This window comes from Rosa chinensis, chromosome 1 (genome assembly GCF_002994745.2).
Source record: "Rosa chinensis cultivar Old Blush chromosome 1, RchiOBHm-V2, whole genome shotgun sequence".
In the NCBI taxonomy this organism is placed as follows: domain Eukaryota; kingdom Viridiplantae; phylum Streptophyta; class Magnoliopsida; order Rosales; family Rosaceae; genus Rosa; species Rosa chinensis.
The window spans coordinates 61,687,418-61,713,047 of record NC_037088.1 but is presented as its reverse complement, the minus strand read 5'-3'; the positions used below and the strand labels follow the sequence as shown (position 1 = coordinate 61,713,047).

General features: G+C 40.2%; 5 protein-coding genes across 5 annotated transcripts; 3 read left to right on the top strand and 2 right to left on the bottom strand.

Moving 5' to 3' along the window:
- Positions 1 to 3,486: 3,486 nt before the first annotated feature.
- LOC112171384 lies at positions 3,487 to 4,596 on the bottom strand. Its single transcript, XM_024308580.2, has 2 exons — positions 4,207 to 4,596; positions 3,487 to 3,883 (listed from the first exon to the last, which is right to left on the bottom strand). Exons 1-2 carry the CDS (start codon positions 4,463 to 4,465, stop codon positions 3,717 to 3,719), a joined length of 426 nt encoding a protein of 141 aa, XP_024164348.1. The 5' UTR covers positions 4,466 to 4,596; the 3' UTR covers positions 3,487 to 3,716.
- A 418-nt stretch (positions 4,597 to 5,014) lies between these two features.
- On the bottom strand, positions 5,015 to 7,302 carry LOC112182955 (flavanone 3-dioxygenase 3). Its single transcript, XM_024321528.2, has 3 exons — positions 7,017 to 7,302; positions 6,665 to 6,912; positions 5,015 to 5,936 (listed from the first exon to the last, which is right to left on the bottom strand). Exons 1-3 carry the CDS (start codon positions 7,257 to 7,259, stop codon positions 5,360 to 5,362), a joined length of 1,068 nt encoding a protein of 355 aa, XP_024177296.1. The 5' UTR covers positions 7,260 to 7,302; the 3' UTR covers positions 5,015 to 5,359.
- Positions 7,303 to 10,667: 3,365 nt separating this feature from the next.
- LOC112181865 (mavicyanin) lies at positions 10,668 to 11,479 on the top strand. The gene is made up of 2 exons (XM_024320266.2): positions 10,668 to 10,835; positions 11,033 to 11,479. The coding sequence occupies exons 1-2, from the start codon at positions 10,673 to 10,675 to the stop codon at positions 11,425 to 11,427; spliced, it is 558 nt and encodes a 185-aa protein (XP_024176034.2). The 5' UTR covers positions 10,668 to 10,672; the 3' UTR covers positions 11,428 to 11,479.
- A 1,188-nt stretch (positions 11,480 to 12,667) lies between these two features.
- On the top strand, positions 12,668 to 15,135 carry LOC112193679 (peptide methionine sulfoxide reductase A1). Its single transcript, XM_024333933.2, has 2 exons — positions 12,668 to 13,292; positions 14,659 to 15,135. The coding sequence occupies exons 1-2, from the start codon at positions 12,744 to 12,746 to the stop codon at positions 14,908 to 14,910; spliced, it is 801 nt and encodes a 266-aa protein (XP_024189701.1). The 5' UTR covers positions 12,668 to 12,743; the 3' UTR covers positions 14,911 to 15,135.
- A 7,110-nt stretch (positions 15,136 to 22,245) lies between these two features.
- LOC112177069 (cyclin-U4-1) lies at positions 22,246 to 23,964 on the top strand. Its single transcript, XM_024315259.2, has 2 exons — positions 22,246 to 22,644; positions 23,456 to 23,964. Exons 1-2 carry the CDS (start codon positions 22,310 to 22,312, stop codon positions 23,730 to 23,732), a joined length of 612 nt encoding a protein of 203 aa, XP_024171027.1. The 5' UTR covers positions 22,246 to 22,309; the 3' UTR covers positions 23,733 to 23,964.
- The last annotated feature ends 1,666 nt before the right edge of the window (positions 23,965 to 25,630 follow it).

The following is a 25,630-nucleotide window of genomic DNA, read 5'->3' as shown; positions in this document are numbered from 1 at the left end:
GGTTCTTCAATAGTGGGTTTTGTACCACTGACACCGGCTTCTCTGGTGCTGTAGCTTCTTCTCAGAAGATTGCTGTTTATCCTGATATTTTCAGGACAGACATCACTTTTCCTGTGATCTTCAAAGTTGAGGCTGATTTCTCCAGTGCGTCTACTCTCGTAGATCTTTGCTTTTGCTCTTTCCGGCAGCTTTTTTGGACCGGATAATTTCCATTCAAGAGGAAAAGTCACTTCATTCCAAGCAACCTTGTGAATCTGCTGTGAATGGTTCTTCTGGCTGGTGAGGAATCCAGTAGTGAGACCAGGGATGTTGGAGATCCTTGTTTTTGGTTCCACTGTGGTGCTCATCAGTTTATAGTACACTCTGTATACTATTGCCAATTCTTGCATTTCTTCTTTCATTGAGATCCCGTCTGTCTTGACTCTCAGTCTGAGGCAGTGGGCTGCATCCTTCAAGCTGGTTGAGAAGTTGGGGAAGCAGTTGAAATATGCTACCTGGTTGCATAGTGATGCTTCTAGAGTTCCCAACAGACTAGCTTGGAAGTCTGTCAATCTGTTGTCTTGCAGGACACATAGGACTGAACAGTTGATGCCTTCTCTTGCCAACAGTTTTATGCCGACTTGGACTGCTCCAATGTGCATAAATTGGTACTGCTTTGCTTGTGCTCTGGCAACTTCAGCAGGGGTGATCATTAAGAGATCTGTTTCTCCTGTTGTTGAGGGGGTTGTGAATTCAAGTACTTTGAAATGATGGCTATCCATCAAGTCAAATGTTCCCCGTCTGTAGATCTGTTTGAAATCTAGCTTTGGAATTGAGGAGTTTTTTACCTCATGCTCGATTTCATTGTATTCAAATTCTTCAGAATTTAGGAGTTGAACTCCTTTCTTCTTCCCAAAGATGCTTAACATCTTCATTTCTCTTTTTTCTGTATTCTCCGGGTTTTCATACCGGATACTAGACTGACTAGTAGATGGTTCCAGAAAAATCATGTTAGGAACACGATTTGAGTCTGGTTTTTCTAATGGTTTGAACCCATTAGTCTTCTTTTTTACTGTAGGCAATTTCCTGTCCTTCAGTATAGATTCCAGCGTTTTTTGCTGTTCTTTGATTTTTCTACTGACACTCGTCAGTTTTTCTTCTTCCGTTTTTGGAAGATCTTTGATATAATCCAGTTTGTTTTCCAATCTTTCCAATTGGTGGATTATAGCAGGTACTTTTTCTAGAGTCGACTGACATCTAGATACTTCTAGTAACAGCTTCTGATATTTCTCATCAGAAGATTTCAGTAGAGAATTTATTTTCTCTAATAACAATTCTGACATTGTCCCCATTAAGGAGGGGTTCTCATTTGAGCCTTTTACAAGCTCTGATACCAGTGAGGTGCGGATCTAACCAATGCTAAAAAAATCAAGAGGTTTTTGTTCCTCTACCAGAACATATAGGAGATTTTCTATCTCTTCTTCTATTTTATAGATTCTAGTCTGAAGTCTATAAATAATATCCCAGTAATTGGGAGATTCTCTATCAAGGCTGTCCCGATAGGTTTTTAATTTTCTCAGTTTTTCTCTCTCTTTCTGCAGTTCTTTAGTAGTCTGTTTGCATATAGCAACTAACTCAAGTCTGTCTACTATTGAAATTATGAATAGTAATTTGTACCGTTTACCTTTCGAATTAGAGGATGACTGTCAGCTTCATATATATATTCAAATGAAACAAACTCTGATGGGCCCACCACGTTTCTAAAACAACATATATAGTATAAACTTATGAAAGAGACATATGCAGATGCAGACTCTGACAGACCAAAACAGCAAAGGGGTACTAATGGTAGGAATTTTGAAAAGATGGGTAGGTAAGAAAGAAAATGAAAAAAAGTTGTGTAAGAGGGAACAAAAATAATACACTGGGGTGTATGAGAAGTATTTTCCCAGATTTGGGGTGTATGAGCATTAACCCTTATTTCATCGGTTTATCAATTTTCGTGTTACGTGTATATATTTTCTTCTTTTTTTGCATTTGTTTCATATCATTTTATGTCTGTGGCAACTGGCAAGTGTGAACAACCTTGTCGAAACTATAAGTATGTCTGTGTGTGACGCTTGCAGTGTAAGGATGTAGCATTAGCAACTTTCAAACAATGAACTATGAGTAAATAAGTTTTCAGATTTACATACTATTTGGTTCAGAGCTACATACTTAAGGGATAGTTTTTTTTTTTAATAACTGTGAGGGACAAGTGTATTAAACGGCTGAAGATAATTAATGCACAGTTTTAAATTATTATAATTTTAATATTTAAATTTAATAGACGTATGTCTCGAGAAGGAGAACGCCCCTCACGCACCAAGGAAAAAAAACCAACGGTGTGTGTTCTCTCCCGGCTGGACGCTATCGGCATTCCAGCCATTGCGATCCAGCCCAGGAGAGGATGATGTTTCGAATATGTGGAAGGTTCTAGGGCAGCGGTGTGGTCCAGTGAGGGTGGATGGGTCTTCAGTTCTGGGCGGGGCGGATCGATCTCGATCTGACCCTCTTGGATCTGGGGCAACGACGGAGGTGCAGCAGCGATAAATTTTGGATGTCCGGTGGTGGTTTCTGACGTCACCAATCTTGCGTGGGCTGTGGCCGTGGCGGTTTAGATTGGATCGAGGAGGTGGAGATCTCGAAATGGATCTGTCTCTGCTTCGGTTTGGGATCGTTTTGTGGTTGTCTGCCTGGTGTAAGGGTTGGTTGTGGCGTGTCAAGGCTGTGCAACGGCGGAAGACTTCAGCCCGGCGGCTTTTGATGTGAGGCAGCTACATGATGGCTAAGGGGTTTGCAGGAGGCGGGGGTGGCTGCTTGCAGCTTGTGCCCTAGGGAAGTGGGGTTTGGGCCGGCCCACTGTTTTTGGGCTTCTTGGGTGTTTTGTTGTTCCCAATTTAGTTTGTTAATGTTTTTTTTTTCTAGTTGTTGGTTTGGTGAAAATAAGTCACTCCTCTTGTGAGCGAGGGTTTGGGGGTTTCTGGGTAGTGTTGATGCCATTATTATGGTGTCATGGTCGTTCTGGTGTGTCATGGTCTGGTCGTTGGTTGGTGCTTTTTGGTTATCAACGTGATGGTGAATCACCCTTACACTTGATCTGACGGTATTGGGTCGCGGTGTCCGAACGGGTAAAAATAGTTCATCGTAATGTTAGTGGCTGGGTTGTATCGGTACAGGTTTGGTTGGTACTCATTGTAGCTCGCGGGTATGAACATAAAATTTGGTTAGGGGTTAGGTTTTTTTGGCTCATGGCAGTCACTCATGTTGACGGTCCCGTAAATATGGATCCAATGTTATGTAATCTATTTAGTTATTAGTTGAGATTCACTTATTTCTCACATTCTCTTAAAGTTATCCTTAAGGGCAGCAAACATGCTATATGGTTTAACTCCATTCTTTATATCTATTCATCTAAAGTAACCAAAAAAAGATATCGTCATCTATCTGTGAAACCAGAGTTGCAAATTGGAAAAATATTTTTTCTTTAATTTAGCTAATGTACTCCATAAATTTACATTACCAAAAAAGCATCAATAAATTTGGCTTCAGAACAATGTATGGGAAAATACAAAACCAAAAGTACATTTGTTATTTCATTGCACCCAATTAACTTCCAGAAGTAATCGTCACAGTTGCATCTCTGTATATAACTATATATAGTCTGCAATTTTGTTCTGCAATTCGTGCAATAAGCTCTATCTTTTATATTTGGTTTGCTTTGTTGGATCGGTGTCTAGTCCCAAATCGACAATGGGTAGAGCTCCTGTTTGAGTGCCATCGCTATCGTTCTCAATCTCCCCCTCTAATGTCAGTCCTTCAATACTTTTTGCTGCTATTGGATCCTTCATCCTCACATCTACATCTGCAACACAGTACCAACAAAACAAACATGTAGCAATTCAGTTCAGTTTACCATTTTGTCAACCAAAAAACCGATTACTGATTCACAAGTAATGGCTAGAGATTCAACCGCCGGATTCAAGGGTGAGCGTAGGCAACTACCCCAATTGTATAATGGCAAGCGATGAAAGAATTTTATATCTTTTGTGTTTAGCAAGATTATGCGGATAAAGTGTTAGTAAAATGTCTCAAAGAAGTTTGTACAATGAACATTACAGAGGAGCTAGCCCGGCCTAACCATGCAAAAATGTACTTACTAGTATAGTCTGGATCCGCAAAACTTACCTGGATTAGAGAAAAACCAAAGAATGAAAGCGCATAGAAGAAGCACAAAGGGGATAACATGGACAGCATTCTCGGCAAAGTTGACGCGAGCCTTTTCCTTCTTGGCCAACTCGGCTATGGGCGGATCATAAATCGGCAGCTGACTATCACTCCCTTGGAAGAATGACACCGACATTCGCAGCCCCGACGGGCCCTTTGAGGGCGACGGTGACGACGCATAGTACTCATCCGCCCTGGTCCAGCTTGCGGATCTATGCATCTTTATAGCTTACTAACTCCAACGGATCACTTGAATATTGAAGGTAAGAGAGTGAGAATGGTAAAAATTATGCGACTCAACTATGATAAAAACTAGCCAGCAAGAAAGGTTATTGAAGGGGTAAATTTGAAAGGGTTTGTACATGTGGATATAGTGGTTATGTTTGTGGGCGTTGTTCATTCAAGTACTGTGACAATGGTCAAGGAAAACGGCTACGATTTGGGATCAGATTACTAGTTTGTTGGATCAATATTTGACTGCATTTCAGTTCCTATTTTAATTTCTTCCACATGCTTCATCCACTAGTACCCTCTTTTATATATAGGTGGGAATTTGGGATGGACCTAGAAATTAACAAGTGCAATTGAGTAAATGATCTATTTGGATCTGCTGCCTCAATTTGAGGTTGCCTTTACTCTTTATACCCAACATATAGATAGAGATAGGTGGACAGTGGACTAATAAGTTTTTCAAATATTCCTTTCTGGTTTTGATCTTAGAAAATAATCATATATTTTATCATAAAAACATGAGAAATACAAACCAGAGGTGTGAGCAGAAGCCTCTCCGTAAAACCGTAACATGTTCTTGCCTTTGTAAGGCTACACACGCAAAAAGAGAAAGAACACATTATATCTAAGATTTGTAGGGGCTTGTGCATGGCTCTAGTACTGTGTATTCACCACCTGCATTTGGACGCTAGAGTTTGGATCTCTCTTTCTTTTTGGCCTCCCTTGTAACCAAAAAAATGAACAGAAAACTTCTAAGCTTCTCTGGAGGCTTGTGCCCTAAATCAAACTCCTAGCTAGGATCTGAATCTAGAAACATAAATTAAACATTACCTTACAACAAAAGAGCTATATATATAACTAGCTAGAGTAGAATTTCCATTATTTATGCTAGTTTGAGTGAGTTGAGGAAGCTGGTCCCCTCTGCTATATCATTGCTTGAGAGAAAATTCAGAAAATCTCTGAAGCTACTTTCCCTGTACCTCGCAGGCTGTTCTTCATTCACAAGCTCCTCGGCAGTCTTCATCTTCTCATCGAGTCCCAAACTGTGTAAGCTAGCAATGGAGATTCTAGTCCTGTCGCTGTTCAGTGTCGCCCTGTGCACAACACTCTTGTACAACCCATTGCTTAGTACCTCAAAATGGTCACCCACATGGACTTGAAGAGCAGTACTCTCAAGTTGTGGGATTAGTTTCCATTTTCCATCCTCAACATGCATGATTTCCAGTCCAGGGAAACTCTGAAGCACAATGGTGAAGCAGCTGTAGTCCGAATGAGGCGGCAACCCTAGCGCCATTTCTGGCCTGGGGCACGGTGGGTAGCCATTGACTGTAATCACTTGCATTCCGTTTTCCATTTTCTTGGTTAAGTAGGTTGGACCTAGGCCTAGGCTCTCGGTGATGGCACTTGTTATTTCCAAGCTCAGTTTCATTACTTCTCTGCAGTACTCTCCCATGGTTTCCCTGTGAAAAATGATCGCATACATATTACCATGTGATTTTAAACAGAGAAGTGGTGTCGTCTGGCCGCTCAAATACAAAGTTAATTAAGTATGTGCAGAAAGTATGAAATTAACCAGCTGAAAGTTATATGAAATTAACCAGCTGATTTACATGTTCCGGTTTATCATTTTCACTCTAAAATTATATGAACTTGCAAAATTGTATCAAACGGCAAAACTAAGAATGAGAAAAACATAAAAAGAATTATTTCATTATCTTTCTAAAAGATTATGAGGGGGGCGGTTATAAATGCTCGTCATTGCATGCTACTCATGTGATGGCAATCGAAGAAGGTAAATTTTATAACATTTATATATTTTAATGAAGTCATAAATTAAATGTTCGAGCTAAAGATTGAAAAGGTGATGTAATTAATCAGGGAAAAGAACAAACCCAAGGGCAAAGGTTATCCATTTGTTCCATGGACCAACATCACTGCATATGACAAATTATCAGATATTTCAACAAAAAATATTCTATATGATGCATTTATGCACACTGACGTGAGGATGTTTACACTAGTCTACCAAAAGAACCAACAAATTAACTTCGATCACAAGAAATGGATGTCGACAAAATAAAAGACTGCCTTGATCAACTTCCCTATATAAATATGAAGAGTATGGCCTTTAATGAGAGACGTGGCAACTATAGCTAGCGATGATGAGATCAGAAATTTATGCACGTACCTGTAGCTTGGTGGATTGTTTGGCCAAGAATCGATCCAATTTTCTAAGGGGTGAGCATAATGTTTGAGGAAAACCCTCCAGAATTGAATATTATCAACTCCATCTTTGAAGCTTGTCCCATACCTCACTGGTTTGTGAACATCGTTAGACATGAACTTTGCCTTCTCTGAACCAGGCAACTCGAAAAACTCCAAAGCCATAGCCAGCGCCCTATCTAGCACCGATTGATGGATTCCATGGTTGATAATCTAAAGTTATTAATGCATGTTAATTAGCACTACATGAACTGCCATGAAGACCATAATAATTGAGTAACAAAGAAAGCTTTACTAAATTAGCTAGCTTAGCTTACTTTAAAGAATCCAAGATGACGACAGGCGGTTCTAATTTCTTGGATTACAGTTGCTCTTTCTTCATCAGCACCCTGTTTGAGCTTACCAAAATCGATGGTGGGTACATTGGCAACTTCTGGAGTTAAGCTGGCACGGTGTGAAGTTGGAATCACATAACACTCGGGCACGTAGGGCAAGCCCCTCTCTTGTGCAGTCTTCTCCATTGGAAATGAGCTCGAACGGCTCTTGTCTTGATCCCCCATCTTCGAGCAATTCAGAGACAAGCAAAACACAGAAGGAAAGAGATGAATATGAGTACTATACAAAGAGATGACAATGAATTTCACAAAACCTGTAACAAGGGGTTTACATAGCAAACTTTCAGTGTCACAAAAGTCTTATATTATCTAGTACTTCGTATACATACCCAACTTTTGGACCTTTTTATCATAAACTATACTACTTAAAAGACGAACAAAGCAGTTGCGCATAATGGCGTGGATAGTAAGATCAAAACCAGGACCAAAAACACTTCCTCTACAAGTCTGATTAAAATAGAGAAATGCCACTTGGGGCTATAAATTAAACAAAATGAATCTAGTCCCAATTTTTTGGGGTTCTTTTATTTTTTCAGAAGAGACAAGAATGTACTTTCTATACACAGGGTTATGATGTTACAATTATTGATGGCAGCAGATAAAAGACCTTCTTCCTTGATATTTCAAGCATGCCTATCACCGATGATATTTCAAGCATGCCAATGCCTTATTATTGGGAAATTGGGATTGGGAAATGAACTAATAATTGTAATCGTCTCAAAAGTAATCAACAATCTTGTCAATCCATCTCAATCAGTGCAAGTGACATTATTGAGATTCAGTTTCCTACCTAGTATATTACAATCATTCATCTAGCTTGATCATCCTTTAATATATAATGGAGTGTTTCTTTGAGGCATTTCCGTCAAACATCTCATGCTCACTTTTCTAGCATTCTCTTGGATTATGAATGTCTCATTGAGGGCCTTGCCGAACATCCCATGCCAACTTACCAATCTTGGTCCTCTTAGCGTATTAAACATTTGTTTAAGACATTTTATCAAACATCTTATGTCTTTTAGCTTAAAAACAACCAGAGCAAGTCTAAGTATCCGAAAATGTTGCTCAAACTGCAAGTGACCATGAATGCGATCCTGGTTTTTAGGTACATTTCTACATGAAACAACAATGTGCTTTTGTAGACAGGCCTTTGAGAGGCCTGATATGAGTTGGGGAAAAAAATCCACGTGGGGAGTTCTGATTGGGGCGGCATACCATGTGGTAGTCCTACGTGGTTCTACTATAGGATAGAAAAATTTCTCGGCCTTTGAATATAACGGTATTGCAATTATTGAGGGCAGCAGATAAAAGACAGTTTTCCACTTTTGAAGATCTATATTCAATCTTGACAATGCCATACTCTTGGCAATTGGGATTGAGAAAGTGAACTAAGGATAAGTTCACCATTTATTTTTGCACATAAAATTTGAATCAACAATTTGTTGTTTGGATTCTTCTATATGATCAGTTGCAAGTCAAGTTATTGAGATCCCATACTTGGTATATTCCTACATATACGGGACTGCTGCAAAAGAAAGTTGCATCCCTTCATTTTTACGGTCAATGAAGAAAAATAAATGATTAAATACTGTTTACTCCATATACTTATAGGGTTTCATCGTTTCAATCCCGACCTTTGAATTTCACCTAAAAAGTCTCTAAACTCTCAATTTCCTCCCAATTCGTCCATGTCGTCAATTTTCCGTCAATTTCTCTGTTAAGTTGCTAACGTGGAAGCCATTTTATGTCGAAATATCTATTTTACCCTCGGTTAAAAAAAATTCTGTTTTATTTTTATTTTTCTCTTTACTTTCTCTTCCATTCTCTCGCACTCTCTCACCTCCCAAACACCACCACCACCTCTTCCTCCTCTCTCACCTCCCAAACACCACCTCTTCCTCCTCTCCTCCTTCACCAACGGCAATGGCAACACCACCACCACCACCTCAGTCACCTCCCAAACACCAAACACCACCTCTTCCTCCTTTCTTTCACCAACGCCAACACCACCATCACCACCACCTCCTCTTCCTCCTTTCCATTATCTCCTCCTCTCCTCCTTCACCAACTCCAACGCCACCCACCACCTCCACCATTTGCAAGAGAAGTAAAAACAAGCTGAACTCACGTTTATAATTTAATTGCAACCAAACCAGTAAATGAAGCAACAATCATCTCAAATCTATAAATTGAAATACAATATCCCAAAGCTCTGAATTGAAACCAAGAGCTTTGTCGTCAACTGAAAACCCAGATTACGAGCTCGTCGCGCCACTGCATGGCACCATACCACGGGTCAGGTTACTGGCCAAAACCAAAACAAACACCTTCTTCACCAAACCCAAAATTCTCCATAGCCTCTCTCTGTTCAAAATTCAAAACTTACAATAAGGAAAGGAGCCAAGAGAAAGGCCTGGCCGGCGGTGAAGGAGGAGGCCGCCACCAAACCCAAAGCCATCGCCACACGCGCCAAGAGCATCAAGGCCTCGCAGCCTCAGCCGGAACCCAAATACGTAGAAGAGCAGAACAACCTTCAAAATCTATGGAAGGCGGCGTTATCGGCTGGAGTCGATTTACCAATACGATTGGGATTTCTCAAATCTCGAGAAGGAATTTGAAGAAGAAGGAGGGAAGTTTCATGGAATCGGGAACAACTACAATTCGGTCGCGGCGGAGCCTGACCAACTTGACCTCGAACCAGAACTGGGGCTATGGTAGGCCGAATGAGGAACCCGCCATTTGTTTTTATCGGAGCAATGACGGGGGCTCTGGGGCTATGGTGGTGCAGGAGTGGATTCTTGGATCTGGGTGGATTAAGATCAGGTCAAATTGATCGATCCCGATCGGACACACATATTGGATTCTCTATTGGCGGTGACAAGCACGAAGTGTACTCGTTAGATGCAGATGACTTGGGTCCCTGGCTTAGCCATGGCAGATTGGGGTGATGCGGAGATAAAAAGAAGAGGAGAGAGAGCTGGAAGAAGAAAAGGTAAAAAGGAAAAAAAAAAAAAAAAAGTAGAGAAAAGAAAAAAATAAATTAAAAAGAGTAAATAAGGGTATAATAGACATTTTAGCTTGAAATTAATGACACGTCAGCAAAATAACGGGGTCTTTGACTGAAAGTTGACGACATAGACTAATTGGGAGTTCAAAGACTTTTTAGGTGAAATTCGAAGGTCAGAGACTGAAACGACGAAACCATATAAATATAGGGAGTAAACAGTAATTAACTCAAAAATAAAACTTTTTTTTGTTTAAAGCTTATTGTTATTTGATATAAAATCTGCCATACTCGTTTGAGTGTTTGGATATACTTGCAAAATATGAGCTCCTATATGTCTTTCTTGTTTAAGTGAACGATTGAACATGCTATAGCTAGTAGCTAGCTAAGAAAATTTCTTTAAAAGGAAAAGGAGAATTTGGGGTTGGGAGAGTGTTTAACTGCCCACCAACTTCTTCAAAAGTTTGGTTGCTTTACCGGTGAAGTTGGTGATCTAATAATCATAAGCAATCCTCGCATATATATGTAAATGATGGTTCCCTCTAATACTCTCATCTGTATCAGCTTAGACATCATGGCAAAGCTTCTTCTGGTTTGTGGTCTTGTAGTTCTTGGATTTGCACTAACATGCTATGCTGCCACAACCTACACGGTGGGTGGTAACTCTGGCTGGGACATAAGCACTGATCTCCCTACATGGGCCTCAGACAAGAAGTTCGTCGTCGGCGATGTTTTATGTAAGCGAGCTTGTTTTAAACAGTAGAATACATATACTTTATTTAACTGTCAATTTAGACACTATCAGGTAAGTCATTAAAATTTAAAATAGGTTGTCCGAAACTCTGATCATATTCAAAATTTGACAACATAACATGTTAGATATGTATAAAACAGAACGATACCCAATAAATTTTCTCTGTCTTCGATTGTGCAGGGTTCCAGTATTCATCATCAAACAGTGTCAATCAAGTGACCAAAGAAAACTTCGAGGGCTGCAACACGACCAATGTAGTGAAGTCATATACCGGAGGGAACACAACGGTCACATTGACAAGACCTGGTGAGTGGTATTTTGTGAGTGGTAACAAGCTCTATTGCTTGGGAGGGATGAAGCTTCAAGTACCCGTGCAAGGTAACCAACTATCTTATGCGCCGGCCAGGGCACCGCAGTCGTCAACCGGTTCGGACCAAGGGCCAAACTCTCTTCCAAACGACCCTTCTTCTAAGAACAACACTCCCACTTCAGCTGGGCTCAGCATCCATGGTGGTTCTGATAATGTTCTTGTCTTGATTGTTTTCGGTACTTTAGCTGCCATGCTATGGATGTGAAGTTCAATTTGAGTTTTTGTATTAATGAATCATGATCAGTGTTTATTTGGCAGCTGCATTACTTTTTTGAAAATCAAGATATATAATATAATTTCTGAGTAAGATTTTTATAGCTATGAATGTCAATGTGAATAGATATTAATTAAGTTTCATTTGGACCAAAGAAAATTTGAGGTTGTGCTTTAATTTTTTCACTTTCTTTTGTCTTTCTTTCTACCTTTTGGGGTAAGGTTTATGTCCCCTCCCTCTTCTTTAGGTTGTATTTTCTTTTTATGTTATTAATAAAATAAAAATAGGGGGATGGACGGTAGGTTCCTAGAGTGTGGCAAACCCCTCTCTTTCAGGATAGAGGGTGAGACTTGTTTCATATATGGTTTGCCTCCAATAAACTAATACCGCCCAATCCTTTATTCAATTAAAAAATAAAATAAAATAAAGTTTTATTTGGAATAAAGAAACGGGTCAATTATGAGAACAATAATATATTCATCTAGAGGAGCCTCCCTTTAGCCTATTTTGTTAGTCTTTTCGTATCAAAAAAATAAAAAACAATAATATATTCATCTAAAGTGTGCTTGTAAGTAAGATTAACCACCATTCAACAACACCAACACGTAATTTTGCTTAAACCGACCTTAATAAGCAAATGTAAGCTTTTGACTTTTTGTTCTCCAACTTGTAAATAATCTAAATATTAAGAAAACTAAACAAAATTAGAAAAGAACACTTGGACATTATGCTTGGAAAACCTTCTAATGTCACCAATTCATTAACATATATAAGTATATAACTAATCAAAGATTAGAGATTAGATCTTTAATATTTAAGTAATTTAACTAAAAGAAAAAACCAACAAGATGAAGACGGTTGAAGAAAGTAACAATTTAATATTTAACTAATCTATCATCTTTACTTTAGGTGAACCGTACTTTTACTAAGAGAGATAGAGTTCTGCTTCCTACTTTTTTTTATTGAAGATAACAAACTAAAACCATCACAATTTAACGGTTTAAATTTAACTGATGCAAACTAATCGATCTGATTCACTTAGTTACAAATCCTTGCTACTAAGCTTGTGCAAAGAAATATGTTTTTTAACCGCTTGAAAGTAAAAGATTCGTAGTTTACCATTTGTGCACCAATGTAGTAATTTCTAGAATTTGTTAATATAAAATAGAAACAAAAAAAGAATGGGAATAAATGAATCTACTTCCCAACACGAAACCCATTGTAGCTTATCAAGTCATCAGTCATCACCTGCCCAAAAATATTATTAAAAAAAAAAGGCCCAAATAGTCGCCACGTCACACCCAAAAATGCTCAAAACCTTAGCCACCATCTCCACCACATCACCACTCCTCTCCACCACCACAACCACCTCCGCCACCACGGCGAAACTCTCTCTCTCCTCCCCCTCCTTCCTCCTCTCTCTCTCCAAATTCCGCCCCAAACCCACCTCCCCTTTCCCCCAAACCCGCCGCCCCATCTCCCTCCACAGGCCCACCATGAACATCCTCAACCGCCTCGGCTTCGGGCCCAAGACCCCCGACCCGAACTCCGAGTCCGCCGCCATCGCCCAGGGCCCCGACGACGACGTTCCGGCGCCGGGTCAGCAGTTCGCGCAGTTCGGAGCCGGGTGCTTCTGGGGGGTAGAATTGGCATTTCAGAGAGTCCCCGGCGTCACCAAAACGGAGGTCGGCTACTCTCAGGGGTTGCTCCACAATCCCAGCTATGAAGACGTGTGTACCGGGACGACGAGTCACTCTGAGGTCGTGAGGGTTCAGTATGACCCTAAAGACTGTAGCTTTGAGACTCTGCTTGATCTCTTTTGGTCCAGGCATGATCCCACGACGCTCAATCGCCAGGTCCGTGGGTTTCAATTTTTGTGGGTTTTGCTAATTTTGATGAAATTTATTTGCTTTTGGTTTTGTTGGTTTGGCTGTTGATATATTGTGGGTTTCGATTGATGAACTGTGGGTTTTGCTTGGATTGTAAGGAAAGTGATGTGTTGCAAGTTCTTAGTTTCATTTGTGATTCAATTCAATTCAGCATTTGCTACTGTGAATATGGTATTGACTGATGGATTTGCTTGGCTTGCCCTGTACATAACTGTGTGTAGTGTTCTTGTAGCGAAAGCGTTCATCTTTGTTTGCTGCTTGTAACAGTCTATGTAATTAGGAAAGCTATTTGTTATCTGAAGTAATCTTCTGAGAATTCAAAATCTAATGTTTCTGTGTTTCTTGTTCTGCCCTTTATGTTTTGCTTAGGAGCCGTATAATCTCTAGAATAGAAGCCTAGAAGGGATAGACTGGGATGAATTGGTGCAGGCAATGCTTGAGGCTGAAAGTTAGAAAATGGAAGTAGGGAAACATTTAGTTCCATCTCAAACCAAAGAAAAATTCTTGACTTAATATGTACTTCTATAAAGCTTCGTAATTTTAGCTTCCGGAGATATTATTTTTAAACTATTTAGAGCTGTCCTGGTATGTTCCTCTATTGTTAAGGCAAGCATTAGATTTATATCTGAGGAAATGAGAGGCACTATATAAAGGGATTAAGGGGTGCCTAGCGGGGTTTATACATAGTCTGATTGTTGGTCTGACATCTTTTTAGAAGGCTTCCAAGATCAATTTCCCTCCTGAAGTGTAGTAATCGATCATATAAAACAAGGCTGGCGCAGTGAGGCTTCTACTGTTGTGGGGTCAAATATCCTATGTGGATAGACAAATCCGCTTAGTAGGATGTTCTTTTTCCTTTGAATTTCATTTCTAATTAATGTTTGATTCAAGTTGTCAAAGCATGAACATTTTCTGATACTTCCCATGAGGGGTTGAAGATAACATACAAGGGGGGTTATGACATTTGCGGAACAATTTCTTGAACTAGACTTTAATATAGTAGCGTGTGTCAACATGTTTGCAGTCTCATGATGGATCTTTATAACCACTGGGATTGAATGAAAATCATTATTTGCAGTCATCTGACTCCCAAAACAGTAGACTTGGCTCATAGATGATTCTCCAGTTTACCTTATCGCTCTTATTGCTTTGTTGACCCTCATTTGCACAGTCCAGCTTGATTTTGATATTGATGTTATATACATAGATTTGTCTGATTCCTGTGTATTCTTGTAGAGAAAAATGTTTGATTTCCTTGATTTGAGTGTGATTCAAAACATACTTCTGTCTTATGGCCTGAGGAACCTAATGATTTCTCATCTGTAATGTGCAGGGCGGTGATGTGGGTACGCAGTACAGATCCGGAATCTACTTCTACACACCTGAGCAAGAGCAAGCAGCAAAAGAATCTCTCGAGAAACACCAGAAGGTCGTGAACCGACCAATTGTTACAGAAATTCTTCCTGCCAAGAAGTTCTACCGAGCAGAGGAGTACCACCAGCAGTACCTTGCCAAAGGGGGCCGCTTTGGATTTAGGCAATCTACTGAGAAGGGATGCAATGATCCAATCCGATGCTATGGCTAATCCATATGCTATTACTGCCTTGAAGGGCAGAGCGTGCCCTGGGATTGTTCATAGATTTGTGCTCGCCCATATATGTTGCATGTAACTAGCTTTTACATACTTTGTCTAGTAAGTGACTAAGTGTGCTTGATGATTGTATCCACGGTGTGAGCGTGGATTAATAAGAAAAGACTAGTGTTTCCCGACTCTTATAATCTACTATCAGAAATTTTCAACTGCTGGCAATTAGTTTTATTAGCACACAATTTCCAGGCAGGCTGCTCTTTTGCAAGGACCAAACCCGTGTAATCTTTGCTCCAGAAGTTGAACTAATGGCTCAAATCGCATTTCTAATTGTTGGGGGAATGCTTTCATAGCCCAAAGGGTCATTGTTATTATTTCCAAAAGAATGCTTTAGACATATTGCTGATTACAAAATTGAGTGTTCGAGACGAGTTTTTAGTCCATCAAAATTCCGAAAAACCTTGATCTCAGCTATATATATTTGGTAATTCTCGACCGTCATATATATGCTGAGACCTAATTAGCTATGCAATTTGGCGATAACCTCATGATTCTGATTCTGAGAGCTCAGTAAGTACTGAACACGTGGTGAAACCGTGAAAGGTACAACGTTAAGAACTTTCTATGTTGGAGTTGGACCACCCACATGGTTAGGTATTTGCTCACTTTTCCACACTAATTGTGTTCTTTAGTTCTTTTCCTAGTGCAAGATTCCAGAATTTACTTATCACTACATTCATCCTAACTACAACTAATGAGAAAAGATATGGATCCAACCCATATATGTTTTCAATAAATCAAACGTGACGGCACTGTCATATTGCAGAGATTATGGTAATGCCAGCACGAATAGCTTGACCTTTTGCTGTAAGAAATCCATATCCAATCCTCATTAGTTTATTTCCATAGCACTTGGAATTCGGGATCACATCATCATCATGATCGATCGTGGATATAGTTGGCTGTGCGTCGACAACAAAGCAAGCACACTGATCTGTTAATTTGGTGGATCGCCGCTGTCGTCAGACAAATCGATAATCCTAGTACAAAACAAACTTATCGCATTCGTAATCCCTTAGCTAATCAGTTAAAATGGCTATTACTAATGTCATTTTTCGATCTCCTCCAACGTAACAAAGAACGATCCGTGTTGCCAGCACACTGCGAATGCCAACCAATGCTTCGCTACTAGTATTAGTTCTTGAATTCAAAAGAAGAAAGATAAGCGAGTCTTGCAAGAAACGAGCTGGCATGGAAAAAGGGGAGGGAGCAAAGACGCCCCACAGTGTGCTGTTGCGTAGCTAAAAGGTGACGGAATATAGGAATTACTGCAGTCGCACTTCAAATAATGGGGGACATATCAGATTATACAAACGAAAAGCTTCATGGTTTTTATATTTTTAATTTTGGTTTGCTTGGCAAAGAAAGCTGGCAATGTAGAAGAGAGCCATTGCCAGTAGTCATATTCCAAATTATTGCAGCTGGAAGTTCCTTGAATATTGGCCTAGCTAGCTATAATCTTCACCATATTTGCTTCTCTGAAATCTGGATATAGTGTTATATCCAAACCCAGATCCACATGCATCCGGATTGCATCAACCCACGTGATATATACACACTTAGCTTTTGAGCATAATTTGCCAGCTTGCATGCAAACTTGACAATATTATTTCATATGAGCGGTCACATCTTTTCTTTACCAGGTCAAGTCATTAGCCTGCTTTACTAATATGCTCCATCCACAGCTAATACACGTTACTTTAGGATATTTATAAACTCTGTGACAGGTGACTTGCCTAAAATGAGCAATGCCTGAATATTTAGCCTATCAAATACAAGAAAAATTAATTAACACTAAACTCAATCATTTACTAACTCGTGATGGGTGACGAAAAATTATATTCTGTTTAAGTATATTGGTATTGAGAGAGATTGATGAGAGAAGTGTATTTCATTATAGAGAATAGGAGCCCTATATATAGGGATTACAAAGTGCATAATCTAATGTTACAAGGAATACCAATCCGTGTAGGATTGGGAAATCTAGAACCTTCTCTCCTATTCCTATTCCTAGTTTGATAAGGCACACTAAACTTGATTTTCCTTCAACACTCCCCCTTGTGCCGCTCAAACTTGGTGGTGACGCTTCATCCGTTGCCTCGTTAAAAACCTTGCCAGGTAACAAAAACCCTGTGGGACAAAAATAATCCTGGTCGAAGGACAAAAAGAGCACAACACGTCATTCACTCTTCGAGATCGAACATGTAGACATCATGACTCCCCCTGATGTCGATATCTCCCCCTGATTGCTACAATCGTGGGAGTTCGGATAATTTTCTCAATCCGATGCTCTTCACATGTTTCTCGAAGGTGGATTTAGGTAACGACTTAGTGAATAAGTCCGCTACATTATCCTCTGATCGGATTTGTTTCACTTCAATCTTTAGAAGTGATTGTTGTTGCTGATTATAAAAGAACTTAGGCGATATATGCTTGGTGTTGTCGCCCTTGATGAAACCTAACTTCATTTGTTCAATACAAGCTGCATTATCCTCATAAATGCATGTAGGTTCATCTGTGGTAGACTTCAAACCACAACTTCCTTGAATGTGTCGAATTACAGACTTTAGCCATACACATTCACGTACAGCTTCATGTAGAGCAATAATCTCTGCATGATTTGAGGAAGTAGCAACAAGGGTCTGTTTCGTAGACCTCCAAGATATCGCAGTGCTTCCCATGGTAAAGACATAACCTGTTTGGGAGCGACCTTTGTGAGGGTCAGAGAGGTACCCTGCATCAGCAAAACCCATCAAGACATCATTGTCGTTTTGATGGAGGGAGATAGGAGGACGCCGACCATCATGACAGGCGGCGGCGCCGGCGCCGGCAACATGGCCGGCGGCCATTCCATGGACGGAGGCGTTTTGCCTTTTGGGGTCCGATCCCAATTTTCCGTCATTCCTTTTCTCTCTGTAGGGATAGAATAGGCCCATATCAATCGTACCTCTTAGGTATCGAAAGATGGTCTTTACACCAATCCAATGGCGGCGTGTTGGCGCAGAGCTGTGTCGAGCTAACAAGTTCACTGCGAATGAGATATCCGGTCTTGTGCATTGAGCTAAGTACAATAATGCGCCTATTGCACTTAAATAGGGCACTTCGGCCTCTAGGGGTTCTTCGTCCTCATCCCTTGGACGAAACAGATCTTTTCCGGGCTCAAGACTACGGCCGATCATGGGAGTACTCGCAGGCTTTGCTTTATCTTCATTAAAGCGCCTTAGAATTTTCTGAGTATATGCAGACTGATGGATCAAAATCCCATCACTACGGTGCTCGAGTTCTAAACCGAGACAAAACCGTGTTTTCCCAAGATCTTTCATCTCAAATTCGGATTTCAAGTAATTAGCAGTTTCCTTTAACTCATCTAGAGTTCCAATTAGGTTCATGTCATCGACATAAACTGCTACGATTGCAAATCCGGAACTTGTTCTTTTAATGAACACGCATGGGCATATTTCATTGTTAATATATCCCTTCCCAATCAAGTAGTCACTTAGACGGTTATACCACATCCGTCCGGATTGTTTCAATCCATATAGTGAGCGTCTCAATCTTATTGAAAATGCGCTCTGTGGTTTAGAGCCATTTGATTTGGGTAATTGAAGTCCATCTGGAACCTTCATATATATCTCTGAATCTAGATCCCCATAGAGATATGCTGTAACCACATCCATAAGCTGCATGTCAAGTTTTTCGGAAACTACCAAACTGACAAGGTAGCGGAACGTTATAACGTCCATTACGGGAGAATATGTCTCCTCGTAGTCGATTCCAGGGCGTTGTGAGAAACCTTGTGCCACAAGGCGGGCTTTGTATCTAACAACCTCATTTTTCTCATTACGCTTTCTAACAAAGACCCATTTATGGCCAACAGGTTTTATATTTGGTGGTGTCAGCGTTATAGACCCAAATACCTGTCTCTTTGTTAGTGAATCCAATTCAACCTGGATCGCATCTTTCCATTTAGGCCAATCTGCTCTTCGTTGACATTCTTCAACAGAGCGAGGTTCGATATCATCATATTCTATAATCCCTTTCGCAATATGATATGCAAATGCATCATCAATTGCCATAGAATTTCTATCCATCATCTCATGTACACTAGTGTAATTTATGGAGATCTCTCTATTCTCTGGAGTTGGTTCTGACATTGGAGCGTCCCCCAATGATGTCTCTTGGACATAACCATAATCTGGAATATTCTCATGAGATGGATTATTTACATCGATGATTAATGGATTATTTTGTGCCAAACTCGCTTTCTTTCTTGGGCGAGAATCCATCGAACCTATTGGCCTCCCGCGCTTCCTGGCAGGAGCCGTGGGCCTAGCCACAACGTCACTACCACTTTGGACGTTGGCGCCATGCTCAAGTGCCCTTGAGGTGGCGTCATGTCCTCTAATTTTAGGGACATCAATCCTTGTAGGCATGTTTGCAGCAGGTATGTGTGATCTCGTCACTTTAGCGATATCAGAAAACGCATCAGGCATCGATTCTGCTACGTTCTGAAGATCGAGAATTCTCCGCACTTCAATTTCGGACTGTGCGGTTCGGGGATCAAGATGAGACAGAGTGGGGACAGACCACGACAATTCCGGTCGTTCCTGTTGAACATTGATGTTCTTATCTCCCCCTAACGATGGGAAGACTGTCTCATCGAAGTGACAATCCGCAAATCTTGCGGTAAAGAGATCGCCTGTCAAGGGTTCTATGTAGCGGATAATCGTTGGAGAATCATATCCAACATAAATGCCTAATCGTCTTTGAGGACCCATTTTGGTGCGCTGTGGTGGCGCAATTGGCACATAAACTGCACACCCAAATATGCGTAAGTGTGAGACATTAGGCTCATACCCAGTCACCATCTGGGACGCAGAAAAGGGTTGAGTGGCAGTGGGCCTCAGACGAATAAGCACAGCTGCATGCAATATTGCATAGCCCCAAGCAGAAATAGGGAGATTGGTGCGCATTACCAATGCCCTAGTGACCATTTGTAGTCGTTTAATGGCGACTTCTGCGAGACCATTTTGGGTGTGAACATGAGGAACAGGATGTTCAACATCAATCCCAATGGACATGCAATAATCATCAAAAGTCTTTGATGTAAACTCTCCAGCATTGTCTAATCTTATAGACTTAATAGGATGATCAGGGTGGTGAGCCCTTAACTTAATTATTTGTGCTAGGAGTTTAGCAAATGCAGCGTTCCTTGTGGACAATAACATGACATGTGACCAGCGTGTCGATGCATCAACCAATACCATAAAATATCGAAATGGTCCGCATGATGGTTGAATAGGTCCACAAATATCACCTTGGATTCTTTGCAAGAATAGTATATTTTCTTTGGTGTCCTTTGCATAGGATGGTCTCGATCCTAACTTTGCTAAAGAGCAGGCTTTGCAGAACGAATAATGGGCTTTAGAAATAACCAATGAGGATTTTGGTTGAGCCATGAAGTCACTTTTGACTTTAGAAGCAGAAATTGGAGTCAGGGGAGCAGGGGTGGCATCAAAGCCACCCTGGAGCCGCAGGGGGATGGCGGCGCCGGCTAGTGGTGGCCGAACTTGAAGGGGGAAGGCGCCGTGAGGCGCAGGTGCTCCTCCTTGATCCAAATTTCGAGTTTTACTTCCTTTCGTTCTGAAAAATGGATGTCCGTGTGAAGTCTTTAATATACGGATCATCATATCACGACCTAGGTGTCCCAGACGGTCATGTCAAAGCCTATATGTGTCAGAATCCCATAAATCATCTCTCATAACATGATTGGATTCAATTATGCGTATAGTGGTTGCATACAACCCACTAGATCGACACATAAGTTTCTCTAAGACTCTTTTATGTCCGTAGTCATTAGAGGTGATGCAAAGGAACTCTTGTCCATTCTCACAATGCGTTTCCGCATGAAAACCATTGGCTCTTATATATTTGAAGTAATAAAGTTCGAAAAATATGTCCATGACATGAGATAAAATAAATCGATACTTTATTAATAATAGCCAATGATTACATCAAAGTTTCGTGACCATAATCTATGCTCACGAACGCTCTTAGTCCGTAGCATACGAACGCTCTTAGTTCGTTAAATCGATGCTTACAGACGCTCTTAGTCCGAAGTCTTACGAACGCTCTTAGTTCGTTAATTGCGTGAATCCCCACGATTCCGCTTTTCAAGAATCGAACCCACGTTATAAGAAAGGTGGGATGTAGAAGAAGGGAGGTTTTCAAGTCCCCGAGAAAAGAAGAAATATTTAAATTTCGAATTATAGGAACTTCAAAACTTACTCTTTTGAATACTTACTTGTTGAAAATTCGGAGCAGATTCTGTTCTGAACAGCTTGTACTTCGATTGGTGTACAGATCTGAATATATCTCCGATAAGGCTGAAATTCGGAGGTTAGATGGAAGAGACAGAGACGAACAACTTTGATGAAGAAAGTTTTTCGATCTGAGCTTCCGAACTAGACGTTTCGAGGCTTGAAAGTAGACGGATGTGCACAGGAACGGAAAAAAGATGCAGTGGGTGTGCGTTGGCTTGTTTGCGCAGCAGGGATGCTTCGGTGGCAGCAGGCTGGAACGCAGGGCTGCAGGAAGGGGGGGCAGCAGGGGCTGCTGTGCAAGGTTGCAAGCACACGGGTGCTCGGGCTGCAGCGAAGGCTCGGCTAGCTCGGGCTAGGGGCTGCTTTGTGAATGAGTTTTGGTTTTCTGTTTTGTGGTTAGAGTCGTGCTGATAACGTGTTTAAGTATATTGGTATTGAGAGAGATTGATGAGAGAAGTGTATTTCATTATAGAGAATAGGAGCCCTATATATAGGGATTACAAAGTGCATAATCTAATGTTACAAGGAATACCAATCCGTGTAGGATTGGGAAATCTAGAACCTTCTCTCCTATTCCTAGTTTGATAAGGCACACTAAACTTGATTTTCCTTCAACATATTCTTATTTTTTCTTTACATTCGGTCAGATAAATGGACTCATTCTGCCACATGCTTCTTTCGATCATTCATTCTAGCAAAAATAGAAGAAATAAAAATCTACTAAATAAATCACAAAATTTATTGACTTGATACCCAAGTTAGTAGTTGTAACCAATATATCAAGTCTGCCAACTTACCAAGAATACCAACAACCTAGTAGTAACTTTGATACTTACCAATCATAATTAGTATCAATTAAAAACAGAAACACAATGATAGTTACTCTCTTACTTTAGTAACTAATCCATCATATTAAACACAACGCGCATTCCTACCTCTCTTATATATAACAACCAGCCAAGCCAACACAGAAGAGCCTCATCAGCGGAGACTTTTCAATCTTCATTTCAACAATGTCTGAGCTCGAGAGCCCAGAAGCGATGCCGAGAGTGATAGCTTTCCTCTCTGACGTCCTCGACCGGGTGGCCAAGTCCAACGACCTGAACCGGCGGCTCGACTCGCAGAAGCTCTCGGTGTTTCACTGCCTCACAAAACCCACAATCTCAATCCACAGCTATTTGGAGAGGATTTTCAAGTACGCAGATTGTAGCCCCTCTTGTTTTGTGGTGGCCTATGTATATCTGGATCGGTTCACACAAAGACAGAAGGCTTTGCCTATCAACTCGTTCAATGTTCACCGATTGCTCATCACTAGTGTCTTGGTCTCTGCAAAGTTCATGGATGACGTGTAAGCATTGATTCATTTCTCTTTGGATTTTGGGTTTTTTTTTCTAGAATGATTGATATTGTTGGTGGGTTTTTCTGGGTTTGGTCTAGTTAAAGGGTTTAAGCTTGGATGAATCAGAGTTTTATAAACCCAAAATTAGGTAGGTTTTTCTCCATATACACATTAATTAGTTGATTTAGTACTCTGATCTAAATAACTAATTTACTGTGGCTACATTCATAGATCAACTATTTATGAATTTCAATGTTTTCGATTTGTAAATTGAACTTGTGATCATAGACTCATAGACAATAGGGAGTATTAGTTTAATTCTTGATGACAGATTTAGTAATGGAAATGAATATGAATCAGAATCCAACTGGAATTTTCTGGTGGATTTCAAATTTAGCCAAATCCCATTGGTCACCAATTTGGAAGCAACCACAGCCAATAGGAGGGAAGGATTTGCCATGTGAATACCTTCGTCTTCTAGTGGACAGCTTACCTAAGATTTGTTGTTCGATCTTGTCTAAAATTTCATGAACATTTTTGGCAAAGTTACAATCCTGACAGAAGGGATTCCTTATTGAACGCTAATGACATCCCAATCAATCCACAGCAATCAATCCCATGTGCTGTGGATTTTGCCTAATCCTCAATCACGGAAATAGTCATGGTGCCTTAAACTATAAGCTAATCTTGATCCTATATATGGTGGTTTATTAATATTGACAGCAATGACTATCGTAAATATATTAATGGTTTGCTTTGTTTTTTCTTGTTTTGTTCCATTAGTTGATCATTTTGTCTAATATTGGTTTTCTCCTTTCAGTTCTTACAACAATGCCTACTTTGCAAGAGTGGGAGGAATCAGCACGAAAGAGATGAACCTTCTCGAGATGGATTTCCTGTTCGGATTAGGGTTCGAATTAAACGTGACAACCGAAAACTTTTTCGCCTATTGTTCGTACCTGCAAAGAGAAATGTTGCTGCAATCTCCTCCTCTACAAGTAGCAGAATCTCCTCTAAATTTGGCTAGCCGTCTGAAGCTACATTGTTCCTTCAATGAAGATGAATCGACCCATCAAAAGCAGCTTGCTGCAGTTTAGGCATTAATTTTGGTGAAAATTAGAAACTAGAAAAGGGTTGAAGACGTAAACGTGGGTTTTTGTTGACTATTGTTCTGTGATGTTAGTTCCTTACGTCCACGGTAGGTTTTCTGAGGCATGGTTCTGTCTGTATGGTGCCAAAACAAGAAGTCAAAAGCTCTCTTGATTGACTATGCTTTGCTTGTACTTTTCTTCTTCTAATTCTGATTTTGTTTATAGTTTTCACTTTTCAGGCATTTTGATTTTGTTTATAGGTTTATAGTACGTCCGTATAATTTGGCTTCTAACTTCGCGAATGATAACACTTAATATAATAATAATATTATTTTAAAAGTAAATTAGAGAAAAGAAAATGAAAATTAAAAAAAATTGACTAAATTAGTAATATAGAAAATTACATGGTAGCACATGAGTAAAGATGTAAATACAGAAAACTCACTTTCAAAAAGATTTATACAAATAACGAGGTGAGCCTATACCCAAAAGTTAAATGATGCAAGACTGACTCCTCATTTTAATGAAAAATGACCAAAATGCTCAATTTGATGAAATATTTACGAGTATGCCACTGACCAAAATTTCTCTTTCTCTCTCCGTCGTTTTACTTGTTCTCTTCCAATCTTCCGTCCAAGACCTGTAGTCCGATCTTGGTGGCCGACTTGGTCTTAACGCTCTGCGACGTTGGCTCGCCGTGGAGGAGCCAGTGGAAGCTGTTCGCGTGCTCCATTTCAAATCTGAGGAGCAGGAATAGGTGGGCGTGCTCAACATTTTGAAACGACCTCGTTTGGTTCGCTGGGAGCAAGATCTTGATGGTTGGGGGTTTGAAGTCCTCGTATTCGCTGAACTCAGCCTGCTCAACGATTCTGATACTGAGGATGGATTTGGATAACTGGGAGTAGGATGAGGTGGGTAGGATGTTAGAGTGGACTGAAGATAGTTTCGTTTAGCATAACAACTGTTGTATTAAAGTAGGACATTCAACAAGAGATAAACAATTTAATTTAAACTTGGTAATATTTATCTAAGCATTTTGATTAGATAAATACAAGGGGTTAATGTTGTTATCTTATATATCTAGATAACAGAAGATATGCATATGCAGTAGAGTTGGATTGAAACTCTAACTCCTTGATGGGACTGAGCTTAGAGTGATCTACTTCTCCGTATAAATAGGAGTCCCTGTGTACACTCAAGATACGCTGAAAATATAGCAGCAATACCATCTAGCTTTTCACATATTGAGTGCTTCACAGAAGGCTTTTATTGAGTTCCTCATTCCAGTTCCTGCTAATCATTTCCAGCTGCACTCTACTCATTTCCAGATGGCTCTCCAAGCAACTGAGAAAGGTTGGTTTTCCAAGTCACTTTATCATGCTTATATCAATGTGTATTCTGGTGTGTGCTCATTGATAAGTATATGACATGTTTGTATGTGTTTGTGATATCAAATGATTGATTGTTTATTTTGTGGCAACAAGTGGTATCAAAGCCACAAATCATTTTGCACAAGTCGTTGTTTACATGTTATGTTATTTTCAGAAATGTTCCTTTTTGGTGAAAATGAAATGAAACAAATCATTTGGGCTTAGACCCGTTTCTGGACCTAAAGAGCATGACCCAACCCATTTTTAAAACAAGAACGTGTAATAAGACCCTTTTGGTCGACTATGCTTTGGTCGTTTTCTGAGAAAAAAGCACAGAATTGGGGCTAAGGGTTTTCTTACAAGGCGAAATTGATTTTGTTGAATTCGGATTGCTCAGCTCGAATTGATTGATGATACTTGCTCAGATTGGTTCGATAACATGTTGTATGTATAGAATTGCTTCCGCTAACACTTGTTTTGCAGCGCCGGAAAGCATCCGGGTATGTTTTCTGTGAAGATTGAAATTTCTGTTAA